Below are 24,709 nucleotides of genomic sequence, written 5' to 3' on the forward strand. Positions count from 1 at the left end.
GAAACACTGCACAGAAACCTGCGAACTGAAGTCGGGCGGAAGGGCACCAGCGCATACATGGTATGGGGGGTCCTCGAGACTTTTAAAGTGACAGAACAGTTTATGCACTGTCCGTATCAGGCTCCATGAATGATGTCACCCACATGTGAGAATATGTTGCCTGCTTGTCCTAGGATAATTATACTTATATTTTTTTAAAAGGATGGTGATCCCTAATATGAACCTAGCGTAACGTAGTATAATATGGGTTATTTTTCACAATGTATATCACTTTGCCCTTGTCCACATTAAATGTCAATTGTCATTTAGAGGATAATCTCCCAAGGTCCTCTTGAAATTTCTCAATCTGCATGCAATTTAACAGCTCTGAATAATTTTGTTTCATTTGCAAATTCGATTTCCTCACTCATCATTCCTGTTTTCAGAGCATTTATAAATATGTTTAAAAAAAAGCACAGTTCTCAGTACAAACTATTATTTCATCTTTTAATCCTTTTAACAAGTTCCCAAACCACCACAAGACATTGGTTCCTATCCCATAGCCTTTAAATTTTCTTGAGAGTCTTTCATGAGAGAATGCCCAAAAGTTTTCTGAAAATCTAGATCCACGTGCGAACTCCCCACCACAGAAGAATGCCTGTGCTGCAGAGCTGGAGGTAGGGGATTCTTTTGGGAGTTACTGAGAAATATGTGTGTGTAGAAAATCTTTAAGTGGGTAGAGATGGAGGTCTGGAGGAGACAGGGTGAAAAAGGAAATAATAAGTATGTGCTGAAAGAGAACTGGGCTTTTGGTTATCCTGATCTCTCACCAGAGCCCAAGTACTAAGGAAGACTCCTGTGAGTGACAATAGCCCGAGGGGGTAAAGATCCAAGTGGAATTGCCAGAGTGCAATGTTGTGATATGTTTAATTCAGCTTGGCAGGGAAGGTGTGGGCCTGGGCTGAGGGATGAGGATGAGACCAGAAGTGGCTCATCAGAAAAAGAATCAATGGGACTTTTCACTCCAAGACTACTGCCAGAAGGGGATAGAAAAGACGGTGTGGACACTGATCTCTATTGGTAAAAAGAGAATGATTGTGACTCTGCTTATAGTAAAGTCCAGATTGCTTATAGTAAAGTCCAGACTGAGAGTTTCAGCTTAGCGGGCAGGAAGTGGCTTTAGGCTAAGGAACAAGGGTGGGACCCAAAGCAGCTCACCTCAAGTATAAAAGGATTTGCTGTATAGAGACTGGGAACATAGAGAGGGATTGACTAAAGTAACTGTATTTAGAAGTATATCTGAAGAAATACTTTGAAGGACTCTTGTAAATAGTTTGAAAGTTTATACCTGCAATTCAGATTTTCAAGTTCAAGTTATCAACTTGATTTCTTTTCAGTTAAGTAAAAGACTGTGTGAAGTGACTGCATACTGGGGAAAACTGTCTTTCCGCTAACTGGAGTAAGTCCAGCCCCTGCATGCACCCAGCTGGAAAAAAATCCAAACAACCCAGATTGTTTTGTAGATCCTGGTCCAGGTACGTGACAAAGAATTAGCTGGTGCCCAGACACATTGTTAATGAGACCAGGGTTATATACAATATTATCCAGCTTACCTTTAAACACATGTTTATTCATGCACTCAAAAAAAATGTAGCAGATTAGTGAAGCAAGACTTCTGTTGGCTAAATCCATGTTGACTCAGTCTATGTGTTCAGTAATTTTGTTCTTTATAATAGTTTCCACCATTTTACCCAGCACTGACGTCAGACTCACTTGTTTGTATTTCTCAGATAACTCCCATAACTCTTTTCAAAAATTGGCATTATGTTGACCACCCTCCGATCTTTAGGTTCTGCAGACAACTTTAATGATTGGTTACAAATTATTATTAGTAGATCTGCAAATTCATTTTTGAGTTCTTTCAGCATTCTGGAAGGAGAAGGGGTAATTCCATCCAGTCAAGGTGATTTGTTGCTCTTTACCTTGTTGATTAGGCCTAGATTCACCAAGATTTGTTTCAGTTCCTTCAAACTGTCACCTTTATATACCACTTCTAGCCTGGGTAGATCCCTTATATCTTATATAAGGAAGAATAACCCAAATTATAGATATACAATACTAGGTTCTACATTATGAATCACCATCCAGGAAAATAATATCTGCCATTTCTATCATGGGGATAACACTGTGGAACAAATTAACTGGACCGCTTAGAGCGTTACCGGATATTCAGAAGTTTAAAAAAAATTCTTAAAACTACATTATTTTTAGAAGCATTTCAATAAAGCTGAAACGTTGGATGTTGGTTTTAAGATGAACTGTACTGTGAAGATCTATTTAAGATGTGATTATTCATCTGTAACCCAAGATGTTTGTAAAAGTCTTGTTTGTTATATTCTGTGCATGTTATTATTGTGATGCCACCTAGATATAGGCCGTTGATAAATTTTTTTAAATAAATAAATATTAGGAAAAGAATGCAATAAAAAAGAACAAAGGTATAAAAAATGTTACTGATTGGGAATGATCAACTAAACTAAGCTGTAGTAGGCATGTAGACAAATAAAAGAAATAAATCCTAACAAAGATGCAATCAACTACCATGTTTTATATTTACATGAAAAAAGTAAAATGTATTTTAAATGAATCTGTCATACCTTTCTCTTTGGGACTAATGACTGGGGTTTAGACAGCCTGGGGCACGAACTGTGATGACCTTCATCCTCATTTTCCTCCTCATCACTGCTTTCCTTATCTTGGTCAGCAGACTGCTCTTCCTCTCCAACAACAGGCACCGTCTCCAGGGAATGCAAATATTTCTTTTTAGATTGTACTTTTGCAGGTGATTGCCTACTGTTCGCTTTTGAAATGAATTCCTGTTCTTCATTTTCCCAGCAGTTAGCCTGTTCCATCAGACTTTCAGCCTTCAGATTTGAAGTTAAAATAATGGGTCACTTGAAGTGGCATTTAAATGAAGCCTATATTTATATGAGTCACAATAAGTTCTGACTAAAAAATCCATAATATTAAGTTAATGTCCTCTACAACAATTACTATGAGAAACAAAAAAAGGATATTTCATCCGATATTCAGCACTATTAATAAGCAGTATATTTAAGCCCTTTAGTACTCATTCCATGCCCAATGAAATGAATCGCTTTAATCAAGTACATAAACAGAAAGAATCAATTGACACTGCTGCCTTTGAGTTCTGCACCAAATATAATCTGATTATATGGTGTCTTGTACTAATTTTCCACTGTTTCAACATTAACCATTAGTGAACAGAACTACATATTTATTTTACATTTGTCAGAAGGCATCCTAATGAACTGAAAGCAGAGTTACTTACCGTAACAGGTGTTATCCAGGGACAGCAGATAGATATTTTCACATGTGGGTGACCTCATCCAAGGAGTCCAGTATGGACAGTGGTAAAGTGTACTGTCACTTTAAGCCTTTAGCAAAGCTTTGAGACTGCCCGCACAGCGCATGCGCGAGTGTCTTTCCACCCGATGCCGGCTCACATAAGAACATAAGAATTGCCGCTTATGGGTCAGACCAGTGGTCCATCTTGCCCAGCAGTCCACTCACGCGGCAGCCCTCTTGTGAAAGACCAGCACCCTGAGACTAGTCCAACCTGAGTACATTCCATTTCAGCAGGAACTTGTCTAACTTTGTCTTGAATCCCTGGAGGGTGTTTTCTCCTATGACAGACTCCGGAAGAGCATTTCAGTTTTCTACCATTCTCTGGGTGAAGAAGAACTTCCGTATGTTTGTACGGAATCTATCCCCTTTCAATTTTAGAGAGTGCCCTCTCGTTCTCCCTACCTTGGAGAGGGTGATCAACCTGTCCTTATCTACTAAGTCTATTCCCTTCAGTACCTTGAATGTTTCGATCATGTCCCCTCTCAATCTCCTCTGTTCGAGGAAGAAAAGGCCCAGTTTCTCTAATCTTTCACTGTACGGCCACTCCTCCAGTCCCTTAACCATCTTAGTCGCTCTTCTCTGGACCCTTTCGAGTAGTACTGTGTCCTTCTTCATGTACGACGACCAGTGCTGGACGCAGTACTCCAGGTGAGGGCACACCATGGCCCGGACAGCAGCATGATAACCTTCTCCAATCTGTTCGTGATCCCCTTCCTTATCATTCCAGCATTCTGTTCGCCCTTTTCACCACCGCCGCACATTGCACGGATAGCTTCACATAACTCCCAAGTCTCTTTCCTGGGAGGTCTTTCCAAGTACCGCCCCGGACATCCCGTATTCATGCATGAGATTTTTGTTACCCACATGCATCACTTTACACTTATCCACGTTGAACCTCATCTGCCATGTCGATGCCCATTCCTCGAGCCTGATTATGTCACGTTGCAGATCTTTGCAATCCTGTGTCTTCACTACTCTGAATAACTTCGTATCGTCCGCAAATTTAATCACCTCACTCCTCGTACCAATGTCCAGATTGTTTATAAAGATGTTGAAGAGCATGGGTCCAAGCACCGAGCCCTGCAGCACCCCACTGGTGACGGTCTTCCAGTCCGAATATTGTCCATATACCCCCACTTTCTGTTTCCTTTGCTCCTGTCAGTTTTTAATCCACGTGAGTATTTCACTCTCGATCCCATGGCTTGCAATTTTCCAAAGTAGTTATTTATGCGGAATCTTATCAAACGCCTTCTGAAAATCCAGATATACAATGTCGACCTGGTCTCCCTTGTCTATCTGTCTGTTTACTCCCTCAAAGAAGTGCAGCAAGTTCATCAAACACGATCTGGCTTTGCTAAAACCGTGCTGACTGGTCCTCATCAGCCCGTGTCCGTCAAGGTGATCAATGATGCGGTCCTTTATCAGCAACTCTACCATCTTTCCCGGTACCGAGGTCAGACTCACTGGTCTGTAGTTTCCCGGATCTCCCTTCGAACCTTTCTTGAAGATCGGCGTAACATTCGCCACCTTCCAGTCTTCTGGAATCTTTCCCGATTTGATCGACAGATTGGCTATTAGTTAAAGCAGTTCAACTATGGTCCCTTGATAACCCTCGTATGGATGCCATCCGGTCCCGGGGATTTATCGCTCTTAAGCCTATCAATCTGCCTACATACCTCTCTAGACTGACCGTCATTCCTGTCAGCTTTCCACAAGGTCATCAGTTCTATGCACAAGTGAAGAAGCCAACTAGGGGCAGTGGGCAGACTGTGAGAATATCTGCCTGCTGTTCCTGGATAACATCTGTTACGGTAAGTAACTGTGCTTTATCCTTAGACAAGCAGGCAGAATATTCTCACATGTGGGACTCACTAGCTTTAGAAAAGGGGATGGAGGGAGAGTTGGCCTCTAAGGATACAAGCGCTTGTTGCCTCACATGAAAATCAGATATACTGTATGATATGGAAAGTCAGAAGCAAGGGAAGGAAAATAAAGATTAGTAAGGGGAACTCCATCCTCAACAAGAGGAAAAAGAGAAGATCCCAGGACTAACTTTATGGATGGAGGTAGTAAAATTATAGATGACCTCATAGTGGCAGGAGAATCTAAGCATAAGCAAGGGAGCCATAAAGATTCAAGAAGAAACAGAAAAATGGATACTGGGAAGTGTACATATATGGGCAAGCAGACCAAAAAGAGCAATTGAAACCAGTAGTATCTGAGGAGACACAGATGGGTAATGAAAGGGAATTTTGCCAACAAAAATGAATGCATGGTTCCCATTGAATAGAATAGTTTTATAGGGAAAAAACAGAAAAAACACCCTAGTAAAGAGAGAAAATCGTTACAATGGATTATAGAATGTAAATGAAAAGAAATAGTGGTGGACTGGGGCAAAGCCACATGTTAAAAGTGCTCCCTTGAGAGCTGTCAGAGCGCTCTAGTATGTCTTGAAAACTGAAGAGAGCCACTGCAAAGATAGCAAAGGAGAAGGAGCACTTCCCAAGAGATATGCTAGAAAAAAGGGAAACTAGCTAAGATGTGTAGTAAAGAAATGGTGAATTGAAATCTTGGAATATCCCCTTAGGGAAGGAAAACAAAAAGAGGGATATGCAAATTTATATGCAGAAACCAGCCTCATCTTCTACTGAATAGAAGAGGAGAGTAGTGAGCTCAGAAACTTGAGGATCAAGTAAGAGATATAGGACCTTTTCCTAATTAAAAGAAGGAATAGTGGAAAGAAGAGCTACCATGAATCTGGTTTGGAATAGTGGAGAAATACAGTAAGAAAAAACACTTGCATCAATGGAAGTGAACTGCAGAATGATCGGAAGGCAGTTCCAGTCTCCTCCCATTATGTTTTAGACATGAGAATAGAAAAAAAAATAGACAGTAAAGCAAAGTCTTTTGTATGTGAATTCATGTGTCTAATGTTCTATTAGAAGTGAGCTGCAACTGAGTTTGGATGCTTGCAACCAAATTATTAGAGTTTACCCCTGAGCCAAGAAATATCAACTGAAGGTGATGTGACACCAAAGAGTTCAGGTTGAGGATAACAGAATGTAAAGAGGTAATGTGCTTGTGAGTTAGATTTACTTCATGGCAGGGCTACAAAAAGAAGGTGGTCACGACGTAATAGAATAACGATGCAACTATAAAGAGGAAAAAAATATGGTTGCACAGAAATTAAGTAGTTGAGAGAAACAGTGAAAATAAAAGATAGAAGGGCTGGCAATGGAACTCAGAGTTCAATAGTGCAACAGAAAAGAATCGTAGACTCATTACGAGGCATTATTGTTGTATTACAGCAATACAAGCCAGAGAAATGATGGAAAGTACACACTGCTGGAAACATTATTTCCAGTTGGAAACATATGATGGCATTCTCCATCTTCGAGGTCTCAGCAGAGAATGTGGAAGAAACACAGTCAAGGAAGAAAAAAAGGTGATGCACTTTAAAGGTTCTACACCGATAGTGGATCTTCTCGTATATGTTTATTCAGAGCTTCTATACCACTACTAACAATTGGGGAGTCAATTCAGAGCAGTCTACATGAGCTTCTATAAAGGTATTATGATACATTAGGTTGTAGAAATGTTACCATAAGGAGTTGTGAGGTGTTACAATACATGGGCTTATATACTGAAATACACGGAGCTCTATGGTGATGTTACAGAGTTACATGCACATGTTTATCTCAAATCAATTTTCCTATGTAAATACACATGTAATACTAGGTTTACTATTGCGACTAAATACCCTAATACACTATTTTATTTATTTATTTTACGCACCTCTTAACCCTTTCGGGACCAAGGGACATATTTGTCCCGTAACTTTAAAATCCTATAAATTTTGATTGGGATAGTCTACAGTTCTAAATTTGATATGTACGGATTCCATATGATACTGCCTTTATGTAAACAAACTGGTTCCGACGTTCATTCATTAGCGTCGTTGCCAGATTGACGAGAAGATTCACTTGCCGCACTGTCCGTAAGCCGGAAGTGTGATTTTTTAAAAAAAAAAATAATGATATTTCACAAAAAAAATCAATTTTTTGGCATCTGCAAGCCCTTTTTGCCATAAAAATGTCGTCAAAACCACAAAAATTGGCCTACGATCCTTATGGTCCTGAAAGGGTTAAGGAGGTTGGCCATTTCAACTAAATATAATCTATTTAAATGCATCCCTGAAAGAGGTGGAAAATAGCGGGGGGTGGTCCAACTTAGTAGGGTCTATACCGAGATTGGATCCTTCTGTCAAAGTCCTTATAATACAAACTCTTGAATCCCCGCAAATGTCAGCTAGGAATCATGGTGGCTTCACAATATTAGAATTGCTACAGACAGATATTATATAGAAATTGCATGGAAGATATCATGCAGGGACTGCATGGGGATGGGTCAATGCATTGGGGAAAAAAGGTGAGTTTTCGGTGCTTTCTGGAATTGGAAGTATGTGGGTGTTTATTGAAGACTGTCCAGGAGGTTGTTCCAGATTCTGGGCCCCTGAAACTCAAAGGTGATCTCAAAGAGAGCCTTCCTTCTAACAATGCGGGCGCAGGAGGGTGGTAGTTTCCATCGTTGGATTGTCCTTGAGTTGTGGAAGGATTGTGCGATTTGGATGGCGGATGTAGCTGAGTTTTCGCCATATATGGCCTTATGTACCATGCATGCTAACTTGAATTGGATCCTGCTTCTGACTGGTAACCAGTGTAATTCCTTAAGGAGAGATGTTACCTTCTCATATTTGGTTTTGCATAAGATTAGTCTTGCCGCTGTATTTTGAAGCAATTGTAGTCTCAGCAATACAGCAGTAGAGGGAGGGGAGGAAGACCACTTGGGCCACTGTCCTGAAGTTTGTCAGGCTCAAGGCAGATCTAATGGTTCTGAGCTGTCTTAGACGGAAGAAAAACTTCTAGACCAGTGAGCTGACCTGGTCTCTCATGGTTAGGTCCGAGTCAAGGATAACTACAAGGACTTATCTACCTCAGAATCGATTTTTACTTACGCTGATGATATTTTCATCTTACTTGATGTTGACCCATCACTGTAGAATTTAACAGCAGATATCAATTCTTGGTTTGGTTGGTTTTATTTGCATTTCAAATTGAATACAAGAATCCTCTTGTCACAGTAATACAGAGCACAATTATTGAAGAGTATATATGATTTGTCATCAAAAGTTCAAGAAAAACATAAGAAACTCTAAATCATATAAACATTAATACAATATCCAAAACGCTTCCTTAGACCACACAACAGCCATGGAGGAACAAGTAAAAAAGATAGAGAGATCTCTTACTATAGGAAAATTGGTTACAAACAAAGCTTAACGTGGTACCAACTGGCCTTCCTTTCTTTTACAGCTCTATTGCATTAATTTTTTAGCATCCAAAAAAGTTCGAAGCTGCTCTGGTTCAAAAAAATACATATTTTATACCAGCATATTTTAGATATCAATTCTTGTATTTCAAGACTTCAAGGTTGGGCTTCCTCTGTACGTATGAAATTAAATGCCACCAAAATTAAACTTCTATGGTTTGGCCCTACTACACATAATTTACCCTCTTCTGTATGATTAAATTCTGGTGATACCTTGAAGATTGAATACTCATCCAGAATCCTTGGGTTTGTTTTGGATTCTACTCTTTGACCAATCAAATTAACACTGTATCTAAAAAAAATGCTTATTTAGTTTATGGATGTTAAGGAGGGTTCGTTGCTTTTTTCATCAGCATCACTTTGACTTATTGGTCCAGGCTATTAAATTAGCTTATTTGGACTATGCAAATTCTCTTTACATCAGTTTAAGTAAGTGTAACTTAAAGAGATTACAGTTTATCCAGAATACAGCTGCCAAATTGATTTTCGGTAAGAGTAGATACGATCATGTTACTAAAATTACTGAGTGCATTGCATTGGCTCCCGGTATATTGGAGGATTCAGTTCAAGTGTGCTAATGTTGTATTTAAAAGTTTATATGGGATTTTTTTCCCCATTATTTCCCCTTTCTTTTAATTCTCAACAACCTCTTTCTAATAGAGGTATACATAAATTTAAATTAGTATTCCCTCCTTTTAGAGGTATTCAAACTTTAGGTAGGCTTTCACACTCCCTTCAGAAATTAGACTCCTTTCCTCTTTGACATGTTTTAGAAAAACTTTGAAGACGTATCTGTTTAAGAAATTTTTTAGCTGACAAATAAGGGATTGCAACAGATGAACTTCCTGTCCAATTCTTGTTTTCCTATGTTCTTTTGAGCTAATTTTTGTTAACCGGTTTGAGTCCCTTTTGGGAATGACCCAGTATATAAGACTAAGGATTGGATTGGACTTTAGACGATCTGCTTATGGATATCTTATCTCTCGAGGCAAGGGCAAATTCTTGGTGTGGTGAAGTGTTTTTGATTACCAAACCATAGGACCTTTGTCTTCTGTCTATTTAGTTTGAGGAAGCATTGGTGGGATCATGCGCTCAGGTGCTTTATTAGTGTGCAGATATATTGAATCATATCTGAGAAAGTATCTCTTGCTACGCAAAGGAGGATGATGTCATCTGCATAAGAGTAGGTGTGCACATGGGGTCCGAGGTTTAACCTGCCAAGGGTACTCATGTATATGTTGAATAGTTGTTGTGATGGGTGGGATAGATGATCCATCCAAACTGGTTCTACAATTTTAATGGAAGAGTGTTTAGTGAGAACAGAAGAGTTGTTCCATGCTGAATAGGCTGTCCCATACAGAAACACCCCTGTTTATCTTAGTGTCATATTTGACAAGGAAGGGGAGTCCACCTTATAGGCTCTACACCCATGGTGGATCCCTCTGGTAGTTCTCAGTAGTGCTGTTAATGCGAGTATGCACAGCAAAGAACAGGAAACTCTTCAAGATAGTGTCAATCTTCCTTGGAGCAATAGTAACAGAGAGAGGGGTCTCCCAGGTCTTAAAAAGCACATCCTAAAGGAGAGTACAGAGGCAACTTAATAATAATAATAACAACTTTATTCTTCTATACTGCATTACCATGGAAGTTCTATGCGGTTAACAGATGGAGACTGTACATTTACAGCGAAGTTACATTTTCAGCGATGCTACATTTACAGTGAAGTTATTTTTACAGTAAAGTTACATTTGCAGTGAAGTTACATTTGCTTAAGAAATTCTGTAGGAGGCTCATCATAGTCCAAGGCATCAAGGTGTTTTTTACTGGGCTCAGTATCAGACCAACTTGACAGTTAAGAGGTTTTTCATCATCTGCCTGTTAGGTAAAAAGAGGAAGAGAAGGATTTGAAGGAATCCATATTATTCTGGAGCAGTTAATGTAGGCTCCCACTCAGTGTCAGTAGTGTGTAAATTCAGGTGAGAATCAATATGTGGTACCTCAGGAGATTCTGGATTGAAATATCGAGGAGGAGTCTTTCGATGATGGTAGTATAGGACCCATGATGACAAGGGGCAGGAGAATCAGTACTGTGATGGTGCTCAGTTGCTATGCAATCTCAATGCTCATCGATGCTTCGACGAAAAACTGGGGTTGGTACCTTTGGGCCTTTATGGGTTATGATCAGCTTGGGCCAGTATCCAGGGACAGTGGCATAGTAAGGGTGAGCGGCGCCCGGGATGGTGTAGCTCCGCCCCCTGCCATGTGTACACCACCTTCCCTTTCCCCGTACCTTTTCAACTTCTCCAGCATGAACAACATGCCCATGTCAGTGTTGGCTCACCCTTTAACATCACTTTCTAGGCACGGGTCCTGGAAGTGACGTCAGAGAGCATGTCAATGCCGACGCAGGCAGCAACAGGGAAGGCAAGGGGCGTGCACATGTGGCAAGGGGGAAGCAGAGAGGAGGGGTGCCACAGCCTTAGGAAGACCCTGCCCAGGGAGGACTGCCCCCCACACCCCCTTTACTATGCCACTGCCGAGGGATTCGATGTGAGTATCGGCGAAAATGTCAGTGATATTGAACAATGCCTGCAGTTGACCCCTGAAGAGTACATTGGTACCGATAGTTCATCAGCCAGTATCTTCAATGCTGACAAGGCTAATCCAATGCATTACATAGTCCTCCAACATTGAAGAACGTGAAGAGATGCACCGGTACCATATGCTATCAAGATAGTACCAGCAGCAGGGTGTCAAAAAGCATCAATGCCTGACAAGGCAGCATGCTTCAGTATGGACAACTCATCGAGAAATGATGGCATCGATGAAAGTTATGCAGTGAGAGACTTGATGCTGAGATGTCCATGATGCTGATGTATGAAGAGGATGTACTGCATGCTGATAGCTGGTATAGAAGGTGTAGCAGGTGTTGATGCATGGTTAAATTAATAGGCTATGCACTTCAGAAATGACAGCCTGCACTGAAGAATGATGGTGTCAATTAAAAGCATACATCAAGAGACTCAATGCTAGAAATGCCAATGATGCTAGTCGATGTCCACTGGTACCAACAAGAATCGGGTACTACAGAAAATTCCAAGATGCTGGAAATATGACTCCAGGACTAAGGTTTCCTAAAATAATATATATATATATTGAGAATAAGAAAAACACTGGATAGTTTATTTTGTTTTTCCCCTTGTGTTTATTTTCTATTTTTTTTGTTAGCCCTGACTCAGAATCAGCAGGAAAGGACAATACCGAGGTGGAGTAAGAAGAAGGCTGGAAAAGCCATTGATGCTGTCAGCAGGGACCAGGGTTTTAAAACTGCCAAAAGGCCCGGTCATACTGAAACTTATTTTGCTGTAAAGAAAACAAGGTGAAAAGAAAAAACAATGGACAAGGAAGTAAAAGAAAAGTAAAAATGAAGAAATTGAAGTGGGAAGGCAAACTCGAGGGAACGAAGTTCAGATGTGTTTTCTTCACTCCGTGGAAAATGAAAAACCGATGACCTTGCGAGCTGGCGTCGGGCAGGAAGGCATTCGTGCATGCACGGTGTGGGCAGTCTCAAAGCTTTGCTAAAAGCTTAACATGACGATACACTTTACCACTGTCCATACCGTGCTCTGTGGATGACGTTACCCACATATGAGAACATGCTGCCTGCTTGTCTAAGGATAATTATCATTATATATTTTGAAGATCTTGATCTCTATAATTAAGTCTTTACTACCTTTGCTGGAGGTATTTTTTTACCATATTATTAAAATCCAAAAAGATATTTTATAATGAGTGATCAGTTTAAAATTACCTCTTTTTCAGCCTCTCGCTCCTCTTCAGAGACTGCTACATTAGACACCACCACCGGAGCCCATCTCAGACCTTCAGAGTCAACTTCGTTGATTCGTGGGCATGCTTTCAACTTATTCATGTGGCTTAAGATCAGCTTTTCTCGCCTAATTAGTACAAATCTATAAAAGAATGAAAAGGTCCAAATAAATTAAAACTCAATTACTACCTATTTTTTCTCATCACTATAGAAAAGATAAATAATGAAAAGTTAAATTAAATTAATACTTTGCTGCCTGCAGTCATTTTGCAGGTTTACAAACTGTAAAAGATCTAATGGTAGGAACAATCTGTTTACTATATACACTGCCTTTACAGCTTCCCTAGCTCTAGCTGAACAATGTACTAAAATGTACTTTTATTGTATTGTACTTTGTCTTCCACACTGCCTTTTCAGTTTACTCAGTTCCAACCAATCAATGATACAGACGACCTGATTTGAGAATCAAACCACAAATGGGACCAATATCTCTTCTCTGCTTTTTTGTTATGACAAAAATGAGAATGTCAGGAAAAAATATATACATAGCTAGAGAGTTTTATTAGGTAAACCTATGTTCACTGAAATACTACAGGTGAAATAGGTCACTTAAACCAGTTGATTTGAAGATTTCTTGCTGGCTCGGAAGGTTGTCTTAATGTAAAAGATAAGAGCTTGGGTGTTCTGGACTAACTTAACTCTGGAAGCTCTGGTTTCTACAGAATAAGAACGGCATGGTTTGCCCTGTATATTGTTCAGTTATGTTTATATCTTTTCTCACATTTTAGAATAGTTATATAGGCAGTAGTTCTTAGTTATCTGAACTATTAGAACAAAAGATTAAATTCTTATCTTTGCTAATCTTCTCTCTTGTAAATCCAAGCTTTATTCCAGGACTAGTGGGTTATTTCCCTCTACACACCAGGACTGAGGAAGGGAAGAGAAGTCCTGTGTAGGAAAAGCCCAGGTGAAGACCCCTGAGAATTCCTCAATATAGCAGAAACAGGCCAATACAGCTAAAACCTAAAATGGTTGCAGGAAGAGCAAAATGGCTGAAAACACACACTGACTATAAGCTGTCAGCTTTGCAAGGCACACTTCTGCTTTTATGAAAAGAGCAAGGTCAAACAGAAGGCACAACTGGAAAGAAAAACAATTCTAGTGAAAAAGGGATCCTGCCCCCCCCCCCAAGTTAGCAGGGCCAGCAACTATCGGAAGTTTTGCAAGAATAAGGATGCTGATGGAAAGTTTCATTAAGATGCTGTTCGCAAGAAGAAGGAGGTTAAAACTTAAGAGAAGTTAACCACAGGATTGAAAGCTGTTAGGCCCAGGTGTTCAAAAGAGGAACTTGGTATATTAACAGGACATTTACTGGGAAATAGAATAGATGTAGATAAAAAGGACGTGACACACAGTATCACTCAGAAATGTTAACCAATCAATAGATTAATAAGTGAGATAATGAATATGATTAACCAATGAAAATGTGAAATTTAACATGCACTAACGTGGGCCAGAGCTGTCAGAATCATATAAAAGAAAGCTCCTTGAACCAAGGTTTCAGAATTGATCCGAAGTTCTCCATCAGTCTGGCCAGCCTGGTGTATGCTCTATTACTCTGTATGCTGTATTTGTTCTTGTAAGCTATTGCTGTTTACTTATTAAATTTATATTATCTGAACCAGCATAAAGAGAGTCAAGTGGTCTATCAGTGGAGGCCGTAATAGCCGGCTTTTCAGGACATGCAGGAAGCCTCTCTTTTCCAGAGACTTAAGCTCCTCCCTTCTCACCTCAGCACTGTCCCCTCAAGAACCAGTTAGGGATATTCCAGGACAAATAAGTCTAATTCGCTCATGTCAAGAAATGCAAAACAGCAACAATTAGACATAATTGAACCAGGTTAATAAATACTAGAAACTGGAATGACAAGAAACAGTGCTATAAGGAGACAGCCTGCACTGTCAGAAGGAGGCGCCTTACCTAGGGATCCCCAAAATGACGTACTAAACCCATTCCGATGGCACTCCTATAAAGGCTGGTAAAAACCCAGAAATTCAGCTTACCAGTACTTGGAAAGACAGACAATTGGCGAATCAGTAAAGCATAGGGTGGGTTCCCAGAATAAAGTGTGGATGTACAAGAAAGAAAATTAGCAAAGGTAAGAACCTAATCTTTCATTCTTGTACAATCTCATTTTATTCCAGGACTGGTGGAATATAATATAGAAATCCCAGAGAATCAGGGTGGGACTGATGAGCCTGCTGCCAAAATAGAGGCACCAAAAGTAGAATCCTGCTTGGCTGCCACAATAATCCTGTAAAACTTGGCAAACATATGCAAAGAGGACCAGGTAGCAGCTCTGCAAATCTCTAGAGAGATCGCTGATGATTCTGTCCAAGAGGATGAGATACCTCTGGTAGAATGAGCCCTCACTGCAAGGGGTGGAGGGCTTCTTCCTGGCTGCAACATAAGCTGCGGAAATGACCATATGGATCCATCTGGAAATGGTGGCCTTGGAAGTCGGCTTACCCTTGCGGGCAGGAACAAAAAGTTGGTCAGAGTGGCAAAAGTCATACATAGGACAGCAACACCTGGTTCTGCTCCCACAAGCCAGAGGAAGCAAAAGCAGTAAGCTGCACTTACTGATTCATGTGGAAAGCGGAAGAATTAAATAAATGAATAAATAAAAAGAAACAGAAACATGACAGCAAATAAAAGCCAAATGGCCCATCTAGTCCACAGCAACCATTATCTCTTTCTTTCTCTCTGAGAGATCCCATGTCCCTATTCCAGGCCCTCTTGAATTCAGACACAGTCTCTGCTTCCACCACCTCTTCCGGGAGACTGTTCCACGCATCTACCACCCTTTCCGTAAAAATGTATTTCGTCAGATTACTCCAGAGCCTATTGCCTCTTAACTTCATCCTTTGCCCTCTCATTGCTGTTTCCTTTCAAATGAAAGATACTCAACTCATGCACATTTACATTACATAGGTATCTAAACGTCTCTATTATATCTCCCCTCTCCCGCCTTTCCTCCAAAGTATACAGATTGAGATCTTTAAGTCTGTCCCCATACGCCTTATCACGAATACCACACACCATTTTAGTAGTCTTCCTCTGGACCGACTCCATCCTTTCTAAATCTTTTTGAAGGTGCGGCCTCCAGAATTGTACTCAATATTCTAAATGAGGTCTCACCAGAGTCTTATACAAAGGCATCAATACCTCCCTTTTCCTACTGGCCATACCTCTCCCCTATGCAACCTAGCATCCTTCTAGCTTTCGCAATCACCTTTTCAATCTGCTTGGCTACCTTAAGACCATCACACACAATCATACCCAGTCCCGCTTTTCCGTCATGCACACAAGTTCTTTACCCCCTACACTGTACAGTTCCCTCTGGTTTTTAAAGCCCAAATGCATTACCTTGCATTAAATTTTAGCTGCCAAATTTCAGACCATTCTTCAAGCTACGCCAGGTTTTTCTTCATATTATTCACACCATCCAGCGTGTCCACTCTATTGCAGATTTTGGTATCATCTGCAAAAAGGCAAATCTTACCCGACAACCCTTCAGCAATATCTTTTATAAAAATGTTAAAAAGAACACGCCCAAGAACAGAACCTTGAGGCACACCACTGGTAACATCCCTTTTCTCAGAGCGATCTCCATTGATCACTACCCTCTGTCGCCTTCCACTCAACCAGTTCCTGACCCAGCCCATCACTTTGGGACCCATCTCAAGGGCACTCAGTTTACTTATTAGACGTCTGTGTGGAACACTGTCAAAGGCTTTGCTAAAATCTAAATAGACCACATCTAACATACATCCTCTCTATCCAAGCCTCAGCCCAAACTTGAAAGGTATAGAACAGTGTAAGAACAAAATCCATAGTCTTCATAAGCAAAACCTAGATTCTCACCTCACCCATACTGCACACATACCAAAAAGGAATCCCCCCCAAAAAAGAAACAAGCCCAAACAAGATTAGTGAAAAATATCCCACCCAACATTCAACCCCCACCCCCCTCCGCAAACATTTTTTCTGCAAACTCACAAAATCCAATTTACCCCATCTCAAATACCACAACGTCCCAGTGCACCTAATCTAACACAAGCGGTAAATTATGGGTGTAGTCACACTCCAGTGCTTCGAGAACCCAACAGAAACTTCCAGACCAATTTAAGAAAAACAATCAGAGGGCAAGAAAGAAAAACACCCATCCAAATCAAGTCATGAATAGGCTATTCTTAGAAAAAGCACAGTGTAACTGAAATCAGCCACATACTCGTGTTGTAGAAGATAGAAAGTTATGCTTCCAAAAAACTAGGAACTGTAAGTGTTCAAGTTGGGGCCTCTCTCTCCACCAGTAAGGAATTCAGAAAATCTTGAGCCTTGGCATGAGAATCAGTATTCCACTGACCATTAGTGTAAATCTTTAAGATTGCTGGATACAAAAACATAAATCTAAGTTTCTTCTCCACTAGTCGTGCAAACAGAGTGAAAAGGAAGCCTCTGGACCAACAGAGCCGCAGAGTAATCATTGAATATGCAAACTTGTTGGCCATCATATGTCACCACTCCATACTTCATTTTATATTAAATCTATGATTTGTGGAGATAGTTGTAAAATTTAACAACCACCAGGCAAGATATTAGGTCACCCATCTAGCGCTTTCCCAAGCAGTGGGTGCGTTCCAAACATGCAGGCCCCATGTCTGCAGGAAATGTGAAGGTCTCCCACAGCTAGCATTCTAATTCCACCAAAATAGTATTTTCTGCCAGAGACTCTGGGATGCCCAAGATATGCTCCAAATTATCAAGTTTATCTGTGTAGGAACGAATGAGTGCTTGCAAATATTGTAAGTCTGCACTGGCTCCACTCCACTGCACTGGCAAATATTATAAGTCTGCACTGGCTTCAATCGCGGAGACTCTCGCTTCCAAGTCCGTCGTTCTCTGAGTTGTATCTGTTAACAGTTGTTCCAGTCAAGACATATGCTCTCAAAGTTGCTCAAATCTAGGCTCCAGGTCTTTTACCATCACCGCCATTAAGTCAGAGTGCCGCTTCTGTGAATTACGTGATAGCGCCACTAGGACCCTCCTCCATTTTATTGTCAGCCACCTTGCCCTGATCTTTCTTCGTTCCCTTGCTAGACATTATTAAATTTGAAGGGGTCAAGTACCTGTCCATAGAAGGAGACATAATAAGCAACTCCTGGAGATAATTATAGTGTAAATTGTAGTAGATTAGGGGTGATGGTGCTGGACATCCTTCCCCATTCACAGCATCAAGTAACCTCCCCTTAATTGTGTTTTAAACTGTTTTCATTTCATTTAAAAAAAATGTTTTAATGTATTATAAAGCTGTTTTATTGTGTTTTGTCTTCTACACTCTGACAAATGAAAGGGTTTATGATAAATCCAACTAAAATAAAATTATGTTGCAAATCAGTTTTTAACTTGTCATTGTTTTGATACACTGGCCCATATTTAGACCACTGCCAACACATTAGGCATTACATGGTCAATGCCTCACTGAACCATTCCTTCAAAATCTTCATCATAGAAGCATAACATATGGTAGCAAAATCAAACAAACAAATAAAAATGTAAGAACCACATAGCCTGCCCATTTTCTCTTCATATTTTCTGTAGATCTTGCTTGATTTTCCAGTTTTACCTTTGCTTTCCCACAACTAAATGATCAAATATGCTTGTCTCATGCTTTCCTGAATCCCAATATTTTCCTGCTTTAACCGCAAAGCATTCATCTTCTTTGAAGCTCTATTTTGCACAGCAGCTCCAGGATAAGAATGCTGTCAAATACAAGTGTATTTGTAGGCATATACAGCGAGAGAAGGTATTTCCAAACACTATAAGTAGAAAAAAAACAAAGGCATCCTTTTGTGGTCTCCAGTGAGCCAGTGTTCCCTCTAAGCGGGCGGGTGTTGTGAGCAAACTTTTTTCACTGTGAGCTAAAAATATCGGGCGCCAGCAAGTTATGAGCCAAATAAATATGTTGCTTTCTACCACAGAACTTCCTTACGTTTGTATGGAATCTATCCCCTTTCAACTTTAGAGAGTGCCCTCTCGTTCTCCCTGCCTTAGCTACTAAGTCTATTCCCTTCAGTACCTTGAATGTTTCTATCATGTCCCCTCTCAATCTCCTCTGCTCAAGGGAGAAGAGGCCCAGTTTCTCTAATCTTTCGCTGTACGGCAACTCCTCCAGCCCCTTAACCATTTTAGTTGCTCTTCTCTGGATCCTTTCGAGTAGTACCGTGTCCTTCTTAAAGTACCAGTGCTGGACGCAGTACTCCAGGTGAGGGCGTACCATGGCCCGGTACAGCAGCATGATAACCTTCTCTGTCTCTTCAGTCCAGCATCTGCCCCTTCCATTCACTGTCTGTCTTTCCCTGCCATCTCTCCTCCTGCCCCCCCTCCCCACCCCCCAATTTGGTCTAGCATCCATCATCTTCCTTCTGTTCCCCTCATGGTCTGGCATCTCTATCCTTCCCTCCCCCCTGTGGTTTTTAGCATATCTCTCTTCTCATTTCCTCCACTCAGATCTGATCATTCTCTGCTCTCTCTTCCCTTTTCTTCTCTGGTCTTCCTTCTCTATTTTCTGCCTCCATCTAAATTAAATTCTTTCTTACTATTTAGTCCCGTTTCCCTCTTTTCACTGTGTCTACACACAGCTTGTCACCCCTTTCCCTCACCCCTCCATTATCTTACTATTTTCTTCCCCCTTTATTTATCTCCTCCTTCCATCCAGTATGTGTTCTTTCCCCACTTCCATTCAGCATCTGCTCTCCCTTCTCAACTGACATCCATCTGCCTTCTGCTCTCTCTCCCTTCTTCTCACTTCCATCATCTGTCCCCTTCTCTCTCTCTCTCATCTCCTCCATTCCATCATCTGCCCCTTCTCTCTCTCTCTCCCCCCCCCCAACTTCCATCATCTGCCCCCCTTCCCCTCACCTTTGTGGGTCACTTTCTTTCCCCTGAGGATGGCTCATGTCACAGGGGAAGCTTTGGCCGAGCAGAACCGCTTGATTGACAGTGGAACTTACTTGATTGATGTCGATGCTGGGGCCCGTTGCCGTTTGAAGGAAAAAAAAAAAGGTGGAAAAAAGGAACCTGTAAAGGCGAGAGGAAGGGAAACCTCCAGGACAGCTGCTTTTTGCCCTCCTTCAGCGGCCCAAGAGTTCAGACCAGCAGCGGCAGCTCTGTATGCTTTTAACTTCGGCACAGAGCTGCCCCTAATCAATAGTTTAGCGCGGTTTCATGAGGCAGCCTCGGGGCCTTTGATAGCCGGCCCGCTTCGATGATGCGATGTGGGCCGGCCTAGCAAAGGCCCCGAGGCTGCCTTATGAAACCGCGCTAAACTATTGATTAGGGGCAGCTCTGTGCCGAAGTTAAAAGCATACACAGCTGCCGCTGCTGGTCTGGAGGTGCGGAGACAAGGCAGGAGGCAAACGCGGTGGAAGGCAGGAGTCCCGGCGAAGGCAGGAGTCCCGGCACAGCGACTGCAACAGGAAGTTGCAAGTCAGCTGACGCCGGCCTTTCGTTGCGGCGGGGACCGAATCCTTCGCGGACCGGCAAGATTTTGTTTGCGGACCGGCGGTTGAAGAACTGTGCTCTACACTGTGTGCGCTGTGACGAGAAACTTGTGCGCTGCGAGGTAATATTTTGTGCGTCAGCGCACCCCAGCGCAGCTTAGCGGGAACACTGGACTCTCCACACAGAAGTACTGAAAGATTAGGTTTTTTACCTCTGCTAATCTTCCTTCTTGTAAATCTCCTCTGGAGGCTGAACTAGAGGGTTCTTGTATGTCTGATAGCTTCAACTGCAGGGCAACTAAAAGATGATCCCTCCCCTTTGGTCTACCTGCCCAGGAACTTCCTGTTTTGCTCAGTTAGTAGAAAAGTCATGTAGATCTATGACAAAAGGAAACAGAAGAAAAGAAAGAGAGGGTGCAGGAACTTCCACTACCAGTCAATTCTGCTCAAGAAAGTATTATACTAAAAACTGCGGCCAAAAAGGCCAACTAGAATCAAACACATAATGTAAACATTATAAACTGCAAAACCCAGGAATTCCTGAAACGTAGACACAGCCTGAAGATCAGAAGGGGCACCCCCTCCCCCCCCCGGGAACCCCACCAACCCTTAAACCTTACAAAGGGGAATACACATGTAATTCTTAGTTTGACTGGTCAAAGATAGAAATCCAGTTTACCAGTTACTGAAGAGGCGACCTGCGAATCGGACAAAACAGATGGGCGGGAGTTCAGCCTTCAGAGGAGATTTACAAGAAGGAAGATTAGCAGAGGTAAGAAACTTAATCTTTCATTCTTGTACAATCCCTCTGAAGGCTGAATTAGAGGGACGTATCAAAGCAGTCCCAAATTTCAGGGAGGGCCCGATGAGCCCTCCACAAGAACAGAAGTGCCAAAGGCCATATCACCCTTAACCGCCACATCAAGCCGGTAACATCTGGAAAAGATATGAAAGGAAGCCCACGTGGCCACCCGATAAATCTCCTCAAAGACTGCATGAGATTCAGCCCACGAGGAAACCATTCCTCTGGTAGAGTGAGCTTTCACCCCACCTCACCGCCACATAGGCCGCGGAAATGGCCACACGTATCCAACGCAAAATGGTAGCCTTGGAAGCAGGCCAACCCTGAAGCGCGGGGCCCACCAAGATGAACATATGGTCCAACAGACGGAAGTCGTTAGTGGCCTCCAGGTATCTCAAAAGTAGATGCCGCACATTCAGAGACCGCGAAACACGGTCCTGAGACTTGAAACCTGAAGGAATAAAGGCTGGCAAATGAACTTCCTGGTTGACGTGGAAAGTGGAAACCACTTTTGGAAGAAAAGAAGGCACAGTCCTCAAAATCACTGCAGACTCTGCGATGCGAAGAAAAGGATCTCTGCATGACAAAGCCTGAAGCTCAGACACTCGCTATGCCGATGTGACTGCCACCAGGAAGACGGTCTTAATAGTAAGATCTTTCAGACAGATCCCATCCAGGGGTTCATAGGGCGGACGAGTCAGGGAGCGTAGGACCAAATTCAGGTTCCAGGACTGGCAAGGCAGGTGCAAGGGAAGCCTCAGCTTCCCTGCCTCCCCTCAAGAACTGGACAACATCCAAGTAAGAAGCTAGAGAACCCTTGAATTAAAAGGGACCTAAACAGGAGAGTCCCACAATCTGAACACGGAGAGAAGAGACCGCCAGACACTTCCTGAGGCCACCCTGCAGGAAGTCCAGAACATGAGTCACCGACGGTACAAATGGATCCACCTGAATCCCCAACAGTACCAATGGGTCTACCTGAATCCCTGCACACCAAGCCTGAAAACACCTCCAGGCTTTCACGTAGGCCGATACCGTCAATTTCCGCTTGCTCTGCAGGAGCGTGGTGATAACCGCAGAGGAATAACCCCTGGCCATCAAGGCTGCCCGCTTAAGTGCCAGGTCATAAGACCAAAGCGGTCCGGATCTTGAAGTGCAATCGGGCCCTGTGTGAGCAACCCCTGATAGCAAGGAAGACGCAGACCTCCCCCTGAGCTCAACTTCACAAGGTCTACGTACCAAGGTCTTCTGTGCCAGTCCAAAGCCACAAGAATCACCGGACTCATGTGAGAGGACACCGACGCAGAACGTGTTCTATCATGGGCCACGGGGGAAAAACGTAAAGAAGGTCCCTTGTGGGCCAAGGTTGAACCAGAGTAATGAGTCCTTCACTGCCAACTTCTCGTCTGCAGCTGAAGAATCTGTTTGCCTTTCTGTTCATTTATGACGCCATCAGATTGAAGGTGGGACGACCCCAGTGGCGCACTATCACCTCGAACGCCAGCCTCGACAGGGACCATTCTCCCTGGTCCAGAGTCTGACGACTGAGAAAGTCTGCCTGAACATTGTCTACACCGGCCACTTAAGTCACGGATAAAGCCAAGAGATGACGCTCCACCCAAGCAGAGAGCATCCGAGCCCAGCATGGGACTCCTCGGGCCCCCTTGACTCCTTGGAATCTTAGCAGAGCCATCCAGATCACTCGTAGCTCCAGTCGATCTATCAACCATCTGCTCTTCCTCATCGTCCAGCGGCCCTGGCCCGTGACAGACATTCAAACTGCTCCCCAACCGGAAAGACTCGCGTCCTTAGTCAGGGTCACCCAATCCAAGACCCGTAGAGGGAGCCCTTTGGTCAGAGTAACTGGGTTCAACCACCACATCATACTGCTGTGTGTCGCTACCAACCAAGGCAGCTGCATCCCCAGTGCATCTCTCTGGGGATTCCACCGCATCAGAAACTGAAGAAGACGGAGGTGAGCTCTTGCCCACGGAATCACATCAATGGCCACCACCATGAGACCCAACACCTGCAGGTATTGCCAGGCTGTCGGTGCTGGGACCGCTAACATGTCCCGAATCGTACTCCTGAGTTTCAGTTTTCTGGATTCTGGAAGAAACACTCGGTTCAGACCCATGTTGAACCGGATTCCCAGGTACTGCAAGTCCTGGGTTGGCTCGAGGTGACTCTTCTTCAGATTGATCACCCATCTGAGATGTTCCAGCAAAGACACCACTTGGTGAACTGCCAAGCGGCCCTGCGCCCATGAGGGAGCTCTGATCAACCAGTCGTCGAGGCATTGATGTACTAGCACACCCAGAGATCAAAATTGGGTGGCCACGACCACCATGATCTTGGTAAAGGCTCCGGGCACTGATGCCAAACCAAAAGGGAGCACCGCAAACTGGAAATGCCTCTCGAGAACATGAAACCTCAGAAACCTCCAATGATATGGGAAAATCGGGATGTGGAGATACACTTCCGTGAGATCCAAGGAAGCCAAAAACTCCCCAGGTGCCACCATAGTTATGACAAAACACACTGCATTCACTGCTTTTAGGTCCAGAATCGATGGAGTCCTTCTTTGGCACGATGAAGTAAATAGAGTTTCTTCCGGAGCACAAGATGTCCCATGGGACAGGCTTTATGGCCGCCAGATCTAGTATCCGGCGCACTATAGAATTGCACTTTGCGGGCCCTTCTGGATTGCCCTTGGGAGCTAACATGAAGAAGTCTACCGTATGAGGAACGACTGGGTAAGTTGCAGCTGTACTCACTCTAGGAATGCAGAGAGGGGAGACATGATCGAGACGTTCAAATATGCACGGGCCGTATCGAGGTGGAAGAGGATCTCTTTTTCCTTAAAGGACCCAAGGCAACAAGAGGGCATCCGTTGAAAATCAGGGGTGGGAAATTTCATGGCGACACCAGAAAATATTCCAGCGATGGTTGATCGCTGGAATAATCTTCCACAACAGGTAATTGAGGCAAGCAGAGTGCCAGATTTTAAGAAAAGATGGGATTGGCATGTGGGATCTCTTCATGGAGGTAATTAGGGGGTGGGCCATTAGTGTAGGCAGACTAGATGGAACATGGCCCTTTTCTGCCATCATGTTCTATGTTTCTAAGTCTGCCGGAGGCCAGAAGAACTGCAGTCGAAGACCTTCCCTGAGCACCTCTAGGACCCACTGGTTTGAGGTTATCTTTAGCCTTCTGGAAGGAAGGCTGAAATCTGCGTGTTCCTCCCCCCCCCCCCCGATTTGGGGGGGGCCTCGCCAGAGACCTGGCATCAAAATTTTCTCTTGGAAGGGTCAGAAGGTCGAGAACTGGAAGGCTGTTGACGCACTGCACCTCCAAAGCGAGGTCTGTAGGATGCTCCAAAAAGCTGTCCCGCCACAGGGGGTCCGGCATACTGAAAGGCTCTCAGAGTAGCCTTGGATGAAGAATCACCCGACCACTGGCAAATCCTAGCAGAAACTGAATAAGCTCCCAACTTAGCAAAAACTTTCAAAATATCATAGAGTGCGTCTGCCAAATAATTCATTCTAGAAACCAGGAAATCAAGATCCCGAAGGACAACCTTCTCAGGATCCTGATGAAGTTTAGTGTGACATGCCCAGGCCACAAAGGAAGTGGCCACTGCAGCTCGCACCCCCGTCACAGCGGAATCAAAAAGACGCTTCATGACAAAATCCAGTCTTCAGGACAACTCCTCCA

The 24,709-nt window shown here is 42.9% G+C and overlaps 1 protein-coding gene across 14 annotated transcripts in view; it reads right to left on the reverse strand.

The window, feature by feature from the left end:
* The window catches only part of KAT6B (lysine acetyltransferase 6B), a 490,670-nt gene that overhangs the window by 32,659 nt on the left and 433,302 nt on the right, over nt 1–24,709 (reverse strand). For 13 of the 14 annotated variants that reach the window (XM_033941371.1, XM_033941375.1, XM_033941383.1 and 10 more), the window contains 2 exons: nt 12,608–12,767; nt 2,637–2,903 (listed from right to left, as the gene is read on the reverse strand). In XM_033941371.1, the coding sequence (XP_033797262.1) occupies nt 2,637–2,903; nt 12,608–12,767 (427 nt within the window). The remainder of the gene's footprint in view (nt 1–2,636; nt 2,904–12,607; nt 12,768–24,709) is intronic. The other variant, XM_033941377.1, reaches the window with a different exon arrangement.

Source organism: Geotrypetes seraphini, chromosome 4, assembly GCF_902459505.1.
Source record: "Geotrypetes seraphini chromosome 4, aGeoSer1.1, whole genome shotgun sequence".
Lineage (NCBI taxonomy): Eukaryota > Metazoa > Chordata > Amphibia > Gymnophiona > Dermophiidae > Geotrypetes > Geotrypetes seraphini.